This window comes from Salarias fasciatus, chromosome 19 (genome assembly GCF_902148845.1).
Source record: "Salarias fasciatus chromosome 19, fSalaFa1.1, whole genome shotgun sequence".
NCBI classification, from domain to species: domain Eukaryota; kingdom Metazoa; phylum Chordata; class Actinopteri; order Blenniiformes; family Blenniidae; genus Salarias; species Salarias fasciatus.
In genome coordinates this window covers 22,438,606-22,453,212 of record NC_043763.1, presented here as the reverse complement: position 1 = coordinate 22,453,212, position 14,607 = coordinate 22,438,606, and the positions used below count along the sequence as shown (strand labels likewise).

At 46.2% G+C, this 14,607-nt stretch overlaps 1 protein-coding gene across 1 annotated transcript in view; it reads left to right on the top strand.

Moving 5' to 3' along the window:
* Positions 1-2,225: 2,225 nt before the first annotated feature.
* The window catches only part of mdga2a (MAM domain containing glycosylphosphatidylinositol anchor 2a), a 31,333-nt gene continuing 18,951 nt past the window's right edge, over positions 2,226-14,607 (top strand). The window contains exons 1-2 of the mRNA XM_030117043.1: positions 2,226-2,400; positions 12,272-12,411. Coding sequence (XP_029972903.1) covers positions 2,328-2,400; positions 12,272-12,411 — 213 coding nt within the window. The 5' untranslated portion in view covers positions 2,226-2,327. The remainder of the gene's footprint in view (positions 2,401-12,271; positions 12,412-14,607) is intronic.

Here is a 14,607-nt window from a genome sequence, read left to right as displayed (position 1 = left end):
TACTACATCACATCAGCTGTAGATCAGGGCACAGATTCGCAAAGTACATTTTAATTGCGACTCATTAAGCACTTATTTTGGCAGTTTTATCCTGTTCCATTCATCTTTAGATGGGAAATGTAACACAGAAATGTTATCCCCAAAATGCATCAATTCACAAACACGCCGACGCTTGACGCTTCAACCACTGACTTACCTGTCCAGGTGGAGTTGCCTTCACAGTCGGTCAGCAGGGATTGGATCTGAGACCCTGAATTTCATGATGCAGTGTAGAAGATATCAATATTAAATGTATGAGTCTCAGTGGTGGAGACACAGATTTTTAAACATGTTTTATTCATTGTAGTTGTGGATTAGCAGTTCCTCTGACATCCAAAAGAGGGCGCAGCTGCACCCTCAGCACTGATACAGACCCTCTACATGGTGGAGTGAGGAGTTCAACCATCCAGCTGCTGCTCCACCACACCACTCCCACCTCTCTGGGATCAGACCCTGAGGTGGGTCCAGGACCTGCTGTAGAGGTTCTACCTCTGGGATCAGACCCTGAGGTGGGTCCAGGACCTGCTGTAGAGGTTCTACCTCTGGGATCAGACCCTGAGGTGGGTCCAGGACGTACTGCAGAGATCCTGTCTCTGGTTTGGTCTCAGACCAGCTTGAGGTCAAACCAGAAGATCAGTGTAGTCTTCTTTATTGCCTGTATTATCACTGTTGGGATTCAGAGGAAGAGAAGATGATGGACAAACTCACACAAATTATTATTATTGTTATTGTTTTATAAATCAGAACATCAGGAAACAATTTATTGGATTCACATTGCAGCCATTACAGATTTATTTCTTCCCCACCTGCAGAGAAAGATCCTTTTTTTTTGAAACAGTGATATGTCATTTTTAAGTGATTTAGAAAATAATAATCTCATTTAGTCAACAATAAACTATACATATTTTTCACAGCTTCAGCTGAAATCATTGTAAAGATCTGAAGAGAAAAGAAATTAAACTCTTTCACATGTAAACAAAACATAACACCACAAATATGCTAACATACTGGAGTAGCTGATTTTCATGTGATGGAAAAACTCTGAAATTGAATCTCTTATTAGTTCATGAAGAGCTCATTATTTTTTTAAATATTCTTTTTAATATAAAATATTTATAATCAGTTTCCACCACCCCACAGAAATAGCTGGAAAAGAAGATGGATGGATGGATGGATAGAGGTCATGTAATAGCTAAAGGTCACTCAGAGTTCACTGAAAGTGTTTTGGCAATTTGACAGCACAAAATCAAAAGCACCAATGAAAAGAAGAAAATCACACATGGTGTGAATCAAAAATGCTAAAAACCACTTAAAGATGAGAAATAACAGAGGAAAGTCAGAATATACGAGCAGAAAGATAAATTCAATGATGGACACAAAAATAGAAAAGAAATACTTTATGAACCCCAGAATGAAATTCTTTACTGTAATAACGATGATAACAACTTGAAAAGAAAGACAATAACAACATTAAAATGCTTCTGAATGAATAAGTCAGATTTTTGTATAGCCTATCCGACTGAACCTATTATTTTGAAAGGACGTTACCGGAAGCCGTGCCGCTCTGCGCACCGCGCGTCGTCGCCGCTCAGTTCGCTCTGACGTCGCTCCCTGCCCGGTAAAAATCCACCGACGAGTCGACCGGACTCACCGCCTCTTCACCGGAGCGTCACGGCAGCTTCCCGGCGGCAGCCCGGCTCTCCCGCTCCCGTACCCGGCCTGACGGCCCCCCGACGAGCCGCTGACAGCCGCGACAGGACCCGGAGCGGCTGCCGCTTCTCCTCGGCACGATGATGCACGTCAGTCCGGTACCGACCCGCCGGACAGCGCGGAGCGGCAGCGGGGACCTGTGAGCATCCCAACGGGAGGAGGACACCGACTCACCGACGGGGGTTTTTCTCCTGAATTCTAATCTTTTCTCCACAATGTCACCACCAAGGAGACGCGGCTGAGGCACCGGCTCCTCCGCTCCCTTCTCCGCCGGCCGAACTCTTCTGACGGCTTCAGCGAACCGCAGCTCCGGTATGAGCGGAACCGGACCTGCGCGCCTCATCTGACCGGGCTGCGGCGGGGGTGGGGGGGGGGAGGTCGCTACGGGTGTTGCGGGAGGGGTTGGGGGGGTGGGGGCCCGCTGGGATTTGTGGATGAGAACCGGTCATCGGGCCGGATTCGGTGCGGAGGGACGCCGGCCGGAGGAGCGGAGGAGGCGGGGGAAGGGGGACGCGGAGTGACCACCTCCTCCTCCCCGGGGGAGCGACGCAGCGCGGCGGCCACAGGGCGATGTGAAGATGGGTTCAGTGTTCGGGCTCCTGTGGCTGGTCACCGGCTTCCTGCAGGGAGCGCGCGGCCAGGGCGTGTACGGTAAGAGCGTCACCACCGGTACCGTCCGGCCACTCTGACACGCTCACGAGCACACATGTGACACACGCACGACACCGTTTAACGGCGCGCGAGAGCGGAACTGCACCGACAGATGGTTGACCTTGTGAGGGATTTGTACCGTGCGTGCGTGTGTGTGTGTGTGTGTGTGTGTGTGTGTGTGTGTGTGTGTGTGTGTGTGTGTGTACTTTGCATTAATAGACCAAACAGGTGAATTACACACACACACACACACACACACACACACACACACACACACACACACACACACACACACCTGTGGATACACACTGATCTCTGATAGTAACAGCACTGTGTGTGTGTGTGTGTGTGTGTGTGTGTGTGTGTGTGTGTGTGTGTGTGTGAGAGAGAGAGAGAGAGAGAGAGAGAGTGAGCGAACTCACAAAACACAACTATAATCCTGAAATAAAAATGATCTAAAGATCACTCACACACACACACACACAACACACACACACACACACACACACAGTGTGTTCTAGCATCTGATTAGAGCACAAGCTTCAGTATGAACAGATAATTCATTGTATGTTGTGACGGGGTGCAGTGGTTACTTGTGTCTCCTCACAGTCACACATCTTGGTGTTTGATTCCAGATCAATCTGTGTCCGCGGAGTTTTAACGTTCTGCCTGAGCTTGACGGGTCTATCACTGTGAACTGCGACTTTCTCAATCCGAACACACACTGGTTGCCTGGTGACTCCGACCTGTGTGTGAGAGTTGTGTTTCTTGGTGTTTGACAGTCTGAAACTACAAATGTCACGAGGCCGCAATGTTACACAGAGCTGCTCACAGCTGTTCCGTAGATGTGAGGAGCAGAACAGAGTGTGTGTAGTATAGAGAATATCCAGGGATCAGTACAGACCGAAGCGTGCTGAAAGAGATGGAAAGTGTCAGGAAATTATGTATTTAGCGTGAAATAAAAGTGTGTGTATGTATGTTTGTGTGTGTGTGTGTGTGTGTTTGAGAGAGAGAGGGAGAGAGAGAGACATCAGCTCAGATTATCTGTAATCTATTACTCTCATGGTGGATGTTACATCACACGAGCTGGTGTTTACGTGCACGATGATGCTGATGGGAACGCCGCTTTTTACCCACAATTCCCTGGGGGGGGCACGCAGGAAGTGAGGGGGATTAGGCTGAAACATCTGTGAGTGATGGAGGCTGCTCCATCTGTCATGTGCAGAGGAGGAAGTGAACCCTTCAAAGTAAAACAGGACAAATATGCCAGGAAATCCAGAAATGGCTTGACGATGATGAGGGAGGAGGAAACGCTGCTGTCGGCTCCACTCTGCTCCGCTCGGCTCCTCCTGTGTTCTGCTGTCAGAGTCTGAACTCCCGTGGACTCTCAGATATCTGCACGTCTCCGCCGACGCCTCCTGCTAAGCTCACAGTTCATAATCCCAACGTAATAATCTGGCTCCTCCGGATCCTCTGTTGCTGATGAGAGGATGATTCTTCTGAGGCGTCACAGCTCAGCAGGAGTCTGAGACATTCATCTCAGTTCATCTCAGTTCGCCTCACTTTGTTTCGGTTCGAGAGAAAGAAAGGAAGCAGCAGGAAGTGAGAACAGCCTCTGAGCTGCTGGGAGGTTCTTCACTGGGTCGGACGGCAGACTTGGTTACTGGTTACTTCTCGATAAAGTAATGATGCTATTTCACTAGTTATTGCTGAAAGTTCCTGCGTTGTTAATAAACAGATGAATTGTTGCAGTGTTCACGTTAGTGTTAACTGAGCTGTCAGCACAGTGTTGGTCAGTCTGGTAACTAATTCATTCATTCAGTTCAGCCGAAGATACATCAGTTGGTTGGAGGAATGTACTCGATATAGGATAAGATATCCACACACAGTGTCGACATGGAGCCTACTCAGCAACGCAGGTATTCCTTAATCAAGGCAACAAGCAGATGTCATGCCTAGCAACAAGGTGAAAGTGGAATCGAGGACGTGGAATCGAGTGTTCCAACCACTGCACGGGCTGCTAGAGGCCAAATGTGATGGTGCTCGGAGGATAACATCATCTGCTAAAAGCACAGAGGCCACCCTCCCCTTGATCATCTCTTGTGTTTGAGGTTTGTCGATTGGTCGAAGTCTTCTTCCTTTTGGGTACCACCACATAGACTATTCCAGTTAGACCCCAGCCAGCTGGTACTGTGTCTGAGGCGTGTCAATGAGTTTAATCAAGACAGTCCTATCATGTCCAAGGCTCTAACTAACCAACTCCAGGCATATCTCATCCAGTCTTGCCAAGAAGGAGTATTTTGACAACTTTGGTGACCTCCAACAGGGAAATGAACAAGGGCACTCCAGAAACTTGAAACCCTCCTGCAAGGGAGGAAAGTCCCCCAGATTCAGGTGATCCTCAGAGAGTTCCTTCCATAACTGGATGATAGCCGCATTCAAGGTCAGAGGGTGTCCTCTATCGGTGAGGTTAGTGTAAGAAAGATTGCTGTGAACCATTCGGAGCTGCTGGATGGAAACTAAGAACCTCTCCATAGTCTCTCCAGACTCCTCCTCGCCACAGACTTTGCTTCGTTTTTCGTTTTTGCTTCATTTTCTTTACGTCGTAGCAATTAAACTGTATCTCAAGTAGTTTGTGTACTCAAAAGACCAAGATTCCTTGCGGATAGAACATGTGCAGAACAGTATTTCATGTCCCTTTCGACCGGGTTTTTAGATATGAATATGAGCATATTCAGGGTTTTGCACGTGTTTATATGGCTGTGCGCCATGTAATGTATTATTCCGTCGATATTCCAGTTAATAAAGAGTTTTTGCCTTTATATAAACGTACTCAATCTCGCGGCATTCGATCTCGCGAGATCTCGTCCCATCCCTAATTGATAACAAACACAGAATCGATTGTATTCATCGAGTTACTCATTTCATTGTAGTAATCTGTTACCGAAAGTAGTGGAGTCAGGAGTTACTCTCCTCCTGTGACTGTGCGTCCTAAGTGTGACTGCGGCGTGTCAGCCTGGGTTTGGGTGCGTTCGTTTTGCTGCTTGGAGTGGAGCAGTGGAGCAGAGCTTCACGGCTCCCTGAGCATCTCCTCCTCAGTCAGCGAGACGCCTCCTCTCCTCCACACATCGAATCAGCGTGTCTGTTTCACATGTCCTCCTGCGTCTGAAGGGACCAGGGGAGAAACTCACTGCCTGGGTGTTTTTTACCCTCAGGGCGTCCTGACAGGACAGATCTCTGCAACCCCCTCTTCAGACTGAACATGTTTCAGAGGTGCACACCTGGAAATATGCAATTTATATTGGTTTAACCCATTTTAGAATGGTTTAAAATAATTCAAATCAGTTGACACTAGTTTCATCTAGTTTGATCTTGACTTTTCTGGTTTGATCTAGTTTGGACTGGATTAGTCTGGTTTAGACCGGTTATCATTGATTTAGTCTGCTTTGGTCTGGTCTAGCCTAATTTAGACTCTTTTCAACCACTTTACAGGGGTTTTGTCTGGTTTAGACTGTTTTATTGTACAATTGTATAATGACAATACAAGCTTTGCTTTCCTTCAATCTGATTTTGTGTGTTTTGATCTGATTCAGACGGGTTTAGTTTGGTTTGATGTTGTTTAGACTGGTTTCAGCTGTTTTAGAGTGATTTTAACTGGTTTAGACTATTATTGGCAATTTTAGACGGATTTAGCCCGACTTAGGCTGTTTTGGATTAATTTAGACCAGGGGTGCCCAACCAGTTGATCGCGGAGTGTCCCCAGGTAGACCGCGAGGTGCAGGGGAAAAAAGAAAGTTTGTGTGGTTGAAAAACAAGCAACAAGTGTGTGTGTGTGAGTGTGTGTGTGCGCACGCAGCACGCTCCATGCATGACAATCATCACGCCAGATGCACACTGGATGCGGTCCGGCTGCGAAACGGCTGCGTTCCATCTACGTAATGGAATCACCGCATCACCGCCTGCGGTGTCTCTGCAGTCCGCTGGAGGAGGTTGCCAGATCTGTCGCTCTCCACTGTAAACCATATGAAACCCGTTTAACTCAATAGAAAGCAGCCCAAACCGCCATCTCGGTTGAAAATACACGTTAAAACCGTATTTGTATAATAAAAAAACACGTCATAAACACATAATCATTTCATCATTTCAACCCGTCCGACGTGTTCAAAAAAGAAGGTTGATTTGGCAGAAACCCGCCCAATCTGGCAACACAGGGCCGCTCCGGTCATAGAGCTGCTTTGTGCAATTTTGGAGTCGTTGGACTTTCCTGCAGTGATGAAGTACAAAACCGTTCATTCTTCTAATGCATATAATGACTACATCAATTTGTTTTTTCTGTATTCTACCAGAAGAAGTAAAAAAATAATAGAATATTAACAGGCAAACACACGACAGAGATTTTATTTTGAAATATCCCCCCCCCCCCCCCCCCCCCCCCCCCGGCCCGTCCTGAAGGATTGACTACTTGAAAAGTAGATCGTGGCCCAGAAAAGGTTGGGCACCCCTGATTTAGACTGATGATAAGAGTAAGTTAGTCTGTTCTGATTTGGTTTTGACTCATTTAAACCATTTTATACTGGTTTAGACTCTTTTAATCAGGTTTAGGTTGGTTTGAGCAATTTCAGATAGTTTATAATGATTTAGACTTTTTTTAATCTGGTTTCAACTTAGTCTGGTTTTCTGTGGTTTGCACTGGTTTAATCTGATTTATATTGTTTTAATGGGGTTTGGGTCTGGTAGTCTGGTGTAAGCTGCTTCAGTCTGGTTTGATCCGTTTTGATCTGGTTCAGCCGAACTCACAAACCTGCTCTCACCTTCGCACACCTGTTCACACCTGTTCACACACATCAGTAGATCATGACAGCCGCATGGCGGCATTTGCGGCGCTGTAGCGTCGGAGCTGCAGAAATCCCACCTGAGGCTGACGCATTTCTCTCAGCGTGAGGATTAAGGTCATGTTTGGAAAATAATACACAGCAAACACTGTGTTTATGTAAGCTGTCAGCCTGAGCTCTGCAGCTCCTCATCCTACACACACACACACACACACACACACACACGCACGCACAGACACACACCCATATACAAGGTGGTGATCAGACTGAGGACAGGAGTATCATATGAAAGCATATAGGAATCGAATGCTGCAACTGATTGATTGTTGAGTGTTTCTGGATTTAGAGGAAAATGAACACGGAATTCCCAGATCGGTTTCCACTGTTCCCAATATTCCCAGTGTTCCCAGTTTAAAGGGTTTGTTCACTATTTGCCGCAGTAAATGTGTGTCTGGGTGTCTTTGACAGTTTGGATGAGCTCCCAGTTGAATTGGATGAACGTTCTGAAGTCTTCCCTTCTTTATGATGTGTTTGTGTCTGTTGTGACACTGGAGTCATATCACACACCCCAACTTCGGACTTCCACCATATATTCCAACTAAACTGCTTTCAAACTGCCTCCACGGACACGTTTTTCCCTCGACGTCCACAAAGTGTCTGCTCAGATGTGAACATTTTCATCCTCTTTCATCCGGTCTGACTCTCAGTGCGATAAGACACAGTTTCTTCTAAAATCCCCTCTGAGTGCAGAGTGTGCCCACCAAACCTCTCCTCCCTCCCTCCTTCCCCCTCCTCCTCCTTGATGTGCAGCTCCTCACTGCTGCAGAGAGATGCATCGTGGGTGTTCAGGCTGCACGCGCTCAGTGCGATGCTCCGACGCTGCAGAGGAGGAAACACGACCAGCAAAAAGCACAACTAAAAAAAAAAAACCCCCAACATTCAATTTTAGAGATGCTGTGACATCACAGAATTGTGCCCTCTGATTGGCTGGCAAAAACCCTTCAGGTCAGCTTCTGTGCGAAGCTACAGGTAACCATAGCAACAGCACATCCCAGCTCCTGCCACAGGCCCCTGTTCACTAACTTAAGGACTCATGGGATGTCCTCAAGGACATAATGCAGGACCTTTAACAGCTCTCCATGGAGCAGTGCTCTCTATTCGAGGACCTCAAGGACAAAGGTCCTTGAGAGTCTTCATCAGCAGCCTGTGAGTGTGCATACAGCTCAGCCGAGGACCTCACGGAGCGCCAACCCTTCTCATGAAACCCTCTCAGCGAACTCCTCTTTGCCTATCTCCAAGACCCCATGAACTAATGTCCAGGACTTGAAATCTTTATGAGGACAACTGGAAAATCTTCAAGAACCAACAGTACATTGTTAAATTTTCATGGTACTTTTACGTTTCTCTTGTGAGACGTGGGGACATCCCACCGGACTGCTGGACTCGCATAAAGAAGAAAATCACCTTGAATCCTCTCAAGAATCACGCTGAAGTTTTACCAACCTCTTCAAAGCTGATAAACATCTGGCTGGAATCTTTTAAAAATGCTCTGGAATTTAATGTTTTCACTGTTGAAGGATTTTTAAAAGGACCTTAAGAACCCTCTACTCTGGGATACATCCAGGATTTAAGAAACTGCCTCCAGGATGTCTGGTATTACCTTGAAACTCTTTCAAAGGTCACTAAACCCTTTTCAGACATCGGAGGAGTTCCCTGAGGAGAGCTGAAGCTTTTTTCAGATGTGTTTAAGAACCACTGATGGTGAAAAGTCGCAGCCCTCAGGAGCCTTCTGCTTGGTTGGTTGGTCAGCCAGCTTTGGCAGATCACCAATGAGTCCACGTTTGTGCAGTTTTAAACATTTTGGTATCTGTCAGCCAATCAGACATCTTTGTGCTGCCTCCATTCATCCTTCCTCAGCCTCATTACGTATGCAGCAGGGTGAGCTCCCAGCCAATCAGACGGCTGCAGTTATTTATATCCGTCCTACTGACTGGCGTCTCCCTGCGAACTCCTCGGCTCTAAGAATAGCGCCACAGAGAGCTTATGTAACTCTCAGAAACCTCGTTTTAGCATGAATAAAACAGTTCAGTCTAACCTGAGATCACACACAGTTTCACTGAGAACCCCAGAGAGACGATTCCAACTCACACTCACTTCCCGCTCCCACAGCGAGAAGCGTGACAAGCCAGGAAACCCCGAGTGAAGCCAACGGCAGGACCAGCGCCGGTACCAACACAACCACTGCCTGTGTCAACAGGACCGGTGTCTGTACAACAGGACAACAGTCCAACAGCAAGACCGCTGTCGAACAACACCAACAACACACTGACTGTAATGACGAGACCAGTTTCTGTAACAACAGCACCACTGTCTGTGGCAACAGTGAGACCACCACCTGTAACAAGAACACTGTAACAACTGCACCACTGTCTGTAAAAAGCAGGGCCACTGTAAAAAACAGTAAAGACCACTGTCTGTGACAACAGGAGAGTCTGTGGTCATCTGACGATGCAGTGGGAAGTTTGCATACCCAGCAAACTGTGTCACTGTGAGTAAGTTTAACTTTGAGGATCTGTGGAAACTTCAAAATTAAGTTTAGAAAACACAACATCAGCATGAAGTCACACACACACACACACACACACACACACACACACACACACACACACACACACACACACACACACACACACACAGACACGCACACACTGGATGGGAGTGCAGAGAGAGCTGCTCTGCTGGAAGATGAGTCACTGAGTGTCCCCACACACGCTTGCTTGCATCCACACACACGTTCACTTGCTCACACACACACACACACACACACACACACACACACACACACACACACACACACACACACACACACACACACGCTGTTAAATCAGGGGGAACTGCTGCCCCTGATGCATTGCTCTACTGTACAGGCCTGAGGGTGTGCGTGTGTGTGTGTTTTATTCATTTATTCTATTACCCTCTCCCCAGAAAAGTTGGAAAGCGCAGTAAATTATAGAAACAGGATTGAATGATGTATAAAATATTAGCACCTGTACCACCAAACCCAGTTTTCTCAGAGGATGGCTTTCATAGATGTTCACAGACGATGGTTTTAACAAGTGTTGACAGACGATGGCCGTCGGAGCTGAACTGAATCTTTGAATGAGATTATTTGCTGTGGACATTGAAATCCACAAGGTTGTGTTTGTTGATGTATTTGGTGGTGAGTTTCTGAGTAAATATCAGCTGACAGGTCAGTGCCGGCTAATGCTGCCGTCGTCTCTCTGCTCTCCTGCAGTTTATGTGGGAGGATTTGGTCGGATCTAATTCCTGGTTCAGGAGCGAACGTAAAGCTGTTGTGGAATGAGTGTAATTCCTGAATTTAGGAGGTGCTGCGTGGCTGTTTTTGTGCGGTTTGTGAGTGAGGATCAGCTGCTGTGCTCGCCTGGGATGGAATCTTCACTTATGAGCAGGGAGCACAGGGATTAGATTAATACCTGGGTTCAGATGGGAGGCAGGGAAAGAGGCAGCAGCAGAATAGAGAAAAACACATTAACTCCAGAAAAAGACAAGAGATACAGAATGAAACTTTTAAACAATAAATTATTTTCTTCTTTTTTTAATGAGGTATAAAATGCAAAAAGAGGGAGGAGTAGGTGGAGTTTATGAAGAGGAGCAAGAGAGTGTTTTGCAGTGGAGGAGGAGGAGGAGGAGGAGGAGGAGGTGATAACGAGGGCGAAGAGGAAGAACTGAGGAGGAGCAAGACGAGGTAATGAAGAGGAGGAGCAGGAGGTGTTGAGGAGGAGCAGGAGGAGGCGATGAAGAGGAGGAGGTGATTAACAGGAGCAGGAGGAAGAGATAAAGGGGAGGAGGTGATGAAGAGGAGGTGTTGGGGATGATCTGGTGTCCTACTTTTTCATTTCTATTTATAGATTTTAGATTTTTTTTTTTTTTTTTTTACCACTGTCCCCCAGCGACACACACACTCACACACACACACACACACACACACACACACACACACACACACACACACACACACACACACACACACACACACACACACTTTACCTAATCCTCTTCATCACCTCCTCCCATTCCTCTTCATCAGCTCCTCCTGCTCCTCTTCATCAACTCCTTCCTCTCTTCTTCATCACCTCTTCCTCCTCTTCCTCACCTCTTCCCACTTTTCATCACCCCCTCTTCTAAAGTAACAACCTTTTTGATCTTCCTCGGAAAAATTTCCTGAAGAAGATCAATAAAGACCTAATTGGTGGTTAGTTACTGACCTCGGCGTTGGTTAGTTACTGATCTTGGTTGGTTAGTTACTGATCTTGGTTGGTTAGTTACTGACCTCGGCGTTGGTTAGTTACTGATCTTGGTTGGTTAGTTACTGATCTCCCTCAGTGCAGCTTTTTATTTGCTCTGCGGCTCTTTCATTATTTCTCAGCTGTAATTTCGTTGGCAGGTCTGCTGTCGCTCTGATCGTCACTGCTGACTGTCAAACTCTGAGCTGACTCTAACTCCAGGTGTCAGGCCAGCTTTTCCTCCAGATGTTAGTCGAGGTGATGCTCTCGGTGTTGCTCCAGGTTTCAGTCCAGATGTTGGTCCAGGTGCCTCTCCAGGTGTCACTTTAGTTGGCGCTCTAGGTCAGTGTTTTCCAGTCCCGGTCCTCAGGCACCCCCTGTCCAACATGTTTTAGATGTTTCCCTCTCTTGACACACCTGATTCAAATTAACTCCTTGTCTTCAAGCTCCGCAGAATGTGTTGGAAGAAGGAAACATCTATGATATGTTGGACATGAGGCCTGAGGACCAGGATTTTGGAAACACCGCTCTAGGTGCTGCTCCAGATGTAATGTCCTTCCAGTTGTAAGTCCAGTTCTCACGTCCGGTGTAAGTCCAGGTGTTGCTCCACTTGTAAGTTCAGGCCTCCTGATGAACTCAATGAGGTTAATGAGTTGCCCGACAGGTGTGATGACTTTAGAAACCATGCCCCCTGCAGTGCAGCTGTTGACTCTGTGTTGTGTTTGTGGTCCACAGCGGCTCCGACAGTCCGGATCGTTCACTCGGGGCAGACCTGTAATGTGGAGGAGGAGCGCTACAGTGAAAGAGTTTACACCATCAGAGAAGGAGAGACGCTGGAGCTGCAGTGTCTGGTGACTGGACACCCCCGACCTCAGGTAACACCCCCAAAACCCCCGGGAATCCCTCCCCGGCATCATGTAACTACTAACCTCAGGTAACCCCTCACCTCTGTCAAGTAACGTTAGCATTAGCTTGTGCCCACAGTGGCTGTGAGTGTGTCAGTCGTCTATGTTGGTAATTGATCTCACCTGTTTTGTTGCTACAACTTCTTGTTGTCATTAGTTCACAAATAATCTCAAAATGAAGTTTCTCTCAAGAAGTGTTAAGATCCAAATAACTGAGCATCTTTTTCCTCCTGGTGTAATTTCAGCTGAATGTAATGAGTGAGTCGGTTATTACACCGAACAGCACAGTGCTCACAGCTCACTTAACGCTAACATTACAAGCATGCAGCTATGTGTATCTTATTAATACCTGGAGAGCTTTACCAAGTAACTAGTTACTTTTTATCTGCCCTGCTGTGCTTCATAAAGTAACTACAAATTGTTATTCTGCCAGATGAACATGAGTTGACACTGTTCTCTTCAGCTAAACTTCAGAGTGTGAGAAAGTATCAAGATGCAAAGTAAGTGTGCGTGCACACGCGTGCACACACACTCAAACACACAGACTCATCATTTGAACTCTTCACTTCCTCACTGGAGAAAAATTAATAATAATAAAAAAAAATCAATAAATAGGTCAGCTCATCAAATCAGCTGTTTGAGTGCCACTGTTCACCTCCTCCTGCTGCTCCTCCTCCTCCTATTGCTCCTCTTCTCGCTTCTGTCAGTTTGTTGAAGCTAAAAATAGAGCCGCTGCTGGCACACAATTTGAATCTACACACACACACGCTGTATTTTTCCTCCCTGCGTCACTGCAGAGCTCTGCTTCCTCTGCACCTTCTTTCATCCCCCTCTCTTCTTCTTTTCTCCCCCTCCTCCTGCTCCTCCCCCTCCAACCCCCCCTACCCCAGAATGTGTGTTTTCTGTGTCGGTCTGTCAGGGTTTGCAGTTTGCAGGTTTGAAGCAGCTGGACGAAGCTGCAGTCACAGGAGGACGATGCGTTCACTGACCTCAGCAGAAATGTTCACTTTGCTAGAAAACCACAGACACAAGCCACAAACCTCAGCAGTCCCCAAGCAGGAAACAGGAAGTGGTCACAGTAACCGCACGCTGATGCTCAGGTGTAACTTGACCCCTACAGAACCATCACGACCACAGTTGTACAATAAATAATCCAGACTGTCCATCATCACCAAGCTTTACTTCCTTAAAACTCAACAATGTTATCAATTTCACCAAAAATCAAACTTGAAACTTTAAAAAAAAAACTAATTACAGAAGCACTTCTTTCTTTTTTTTGGGTGAAAATTGTGAAAAGAGCATTTCATGTTGGTTGGACAGAATATGTTAATATAAAACAATATTTAATTATTTAATGATTTTTTTTTTACTTTAGATGTTGAAAATGTAAACTTGGGATTTCTTTTTCTGTAAAAATTGAATGAAAAAGGCTTTTGGTGTCCTGTGAAAACTGAGTTGTTAGAATTTACTTATTTTTACATAAACATCTGACACTTTATTTACTGACACTTTTGTTTTGAATGGAAAACCTAAGAATGTTTTTTTAAAGCAAAAATGGATCCTTAAGCATTTATTTGTATAAAAAGTCTGATGACAGACGTTTTTACAAAGTAATCTGACTAAATCAACCTTCCTCATTTTGGCGACCTCTGCACACTGCTGCTGTCATCATCACTGCCACCACTAGAGGGAGACAAACCACTGAAATGCTGCAGGCTGCTTCAAGCTACTGCATAGGAAGTGTGTGTGTGTGTGTGTGTGTGTGTGTGTGTGTGTGTGTGTGTGTGTGTGTGTGTGTGTGTGTGTGTGTGTGTGTTCTTGTATTTCTATCCTTGTCGGGGCCAAATGTCCCCACAAGGATAGCAAAACGTGGAACGACGTGCCTTGTGGGGACCTTTTTTCCGGTCCTAAGTAGGAGAAACAGTGTTTTCTTGACCATGTTGTTGTTACTGAAAAAAGTAAAAGTGCAAAAACATTTCTTTAGGGTTAGGCTTTGTTGTGGTGTGGGTTAGGGTTAGGGTAAGGGTTAGGGTTAGGGGCTAGACATGAATGGGAGTCAATGGACGGTCCCCACAAGGATAGAAATACAAGACTGTATGTGTGTGTGTGTGTGTGTGTGTGTGTGTGTGTGTGTGTGTGTGTGTGGGTGTGTTAGAGAGTTATTGT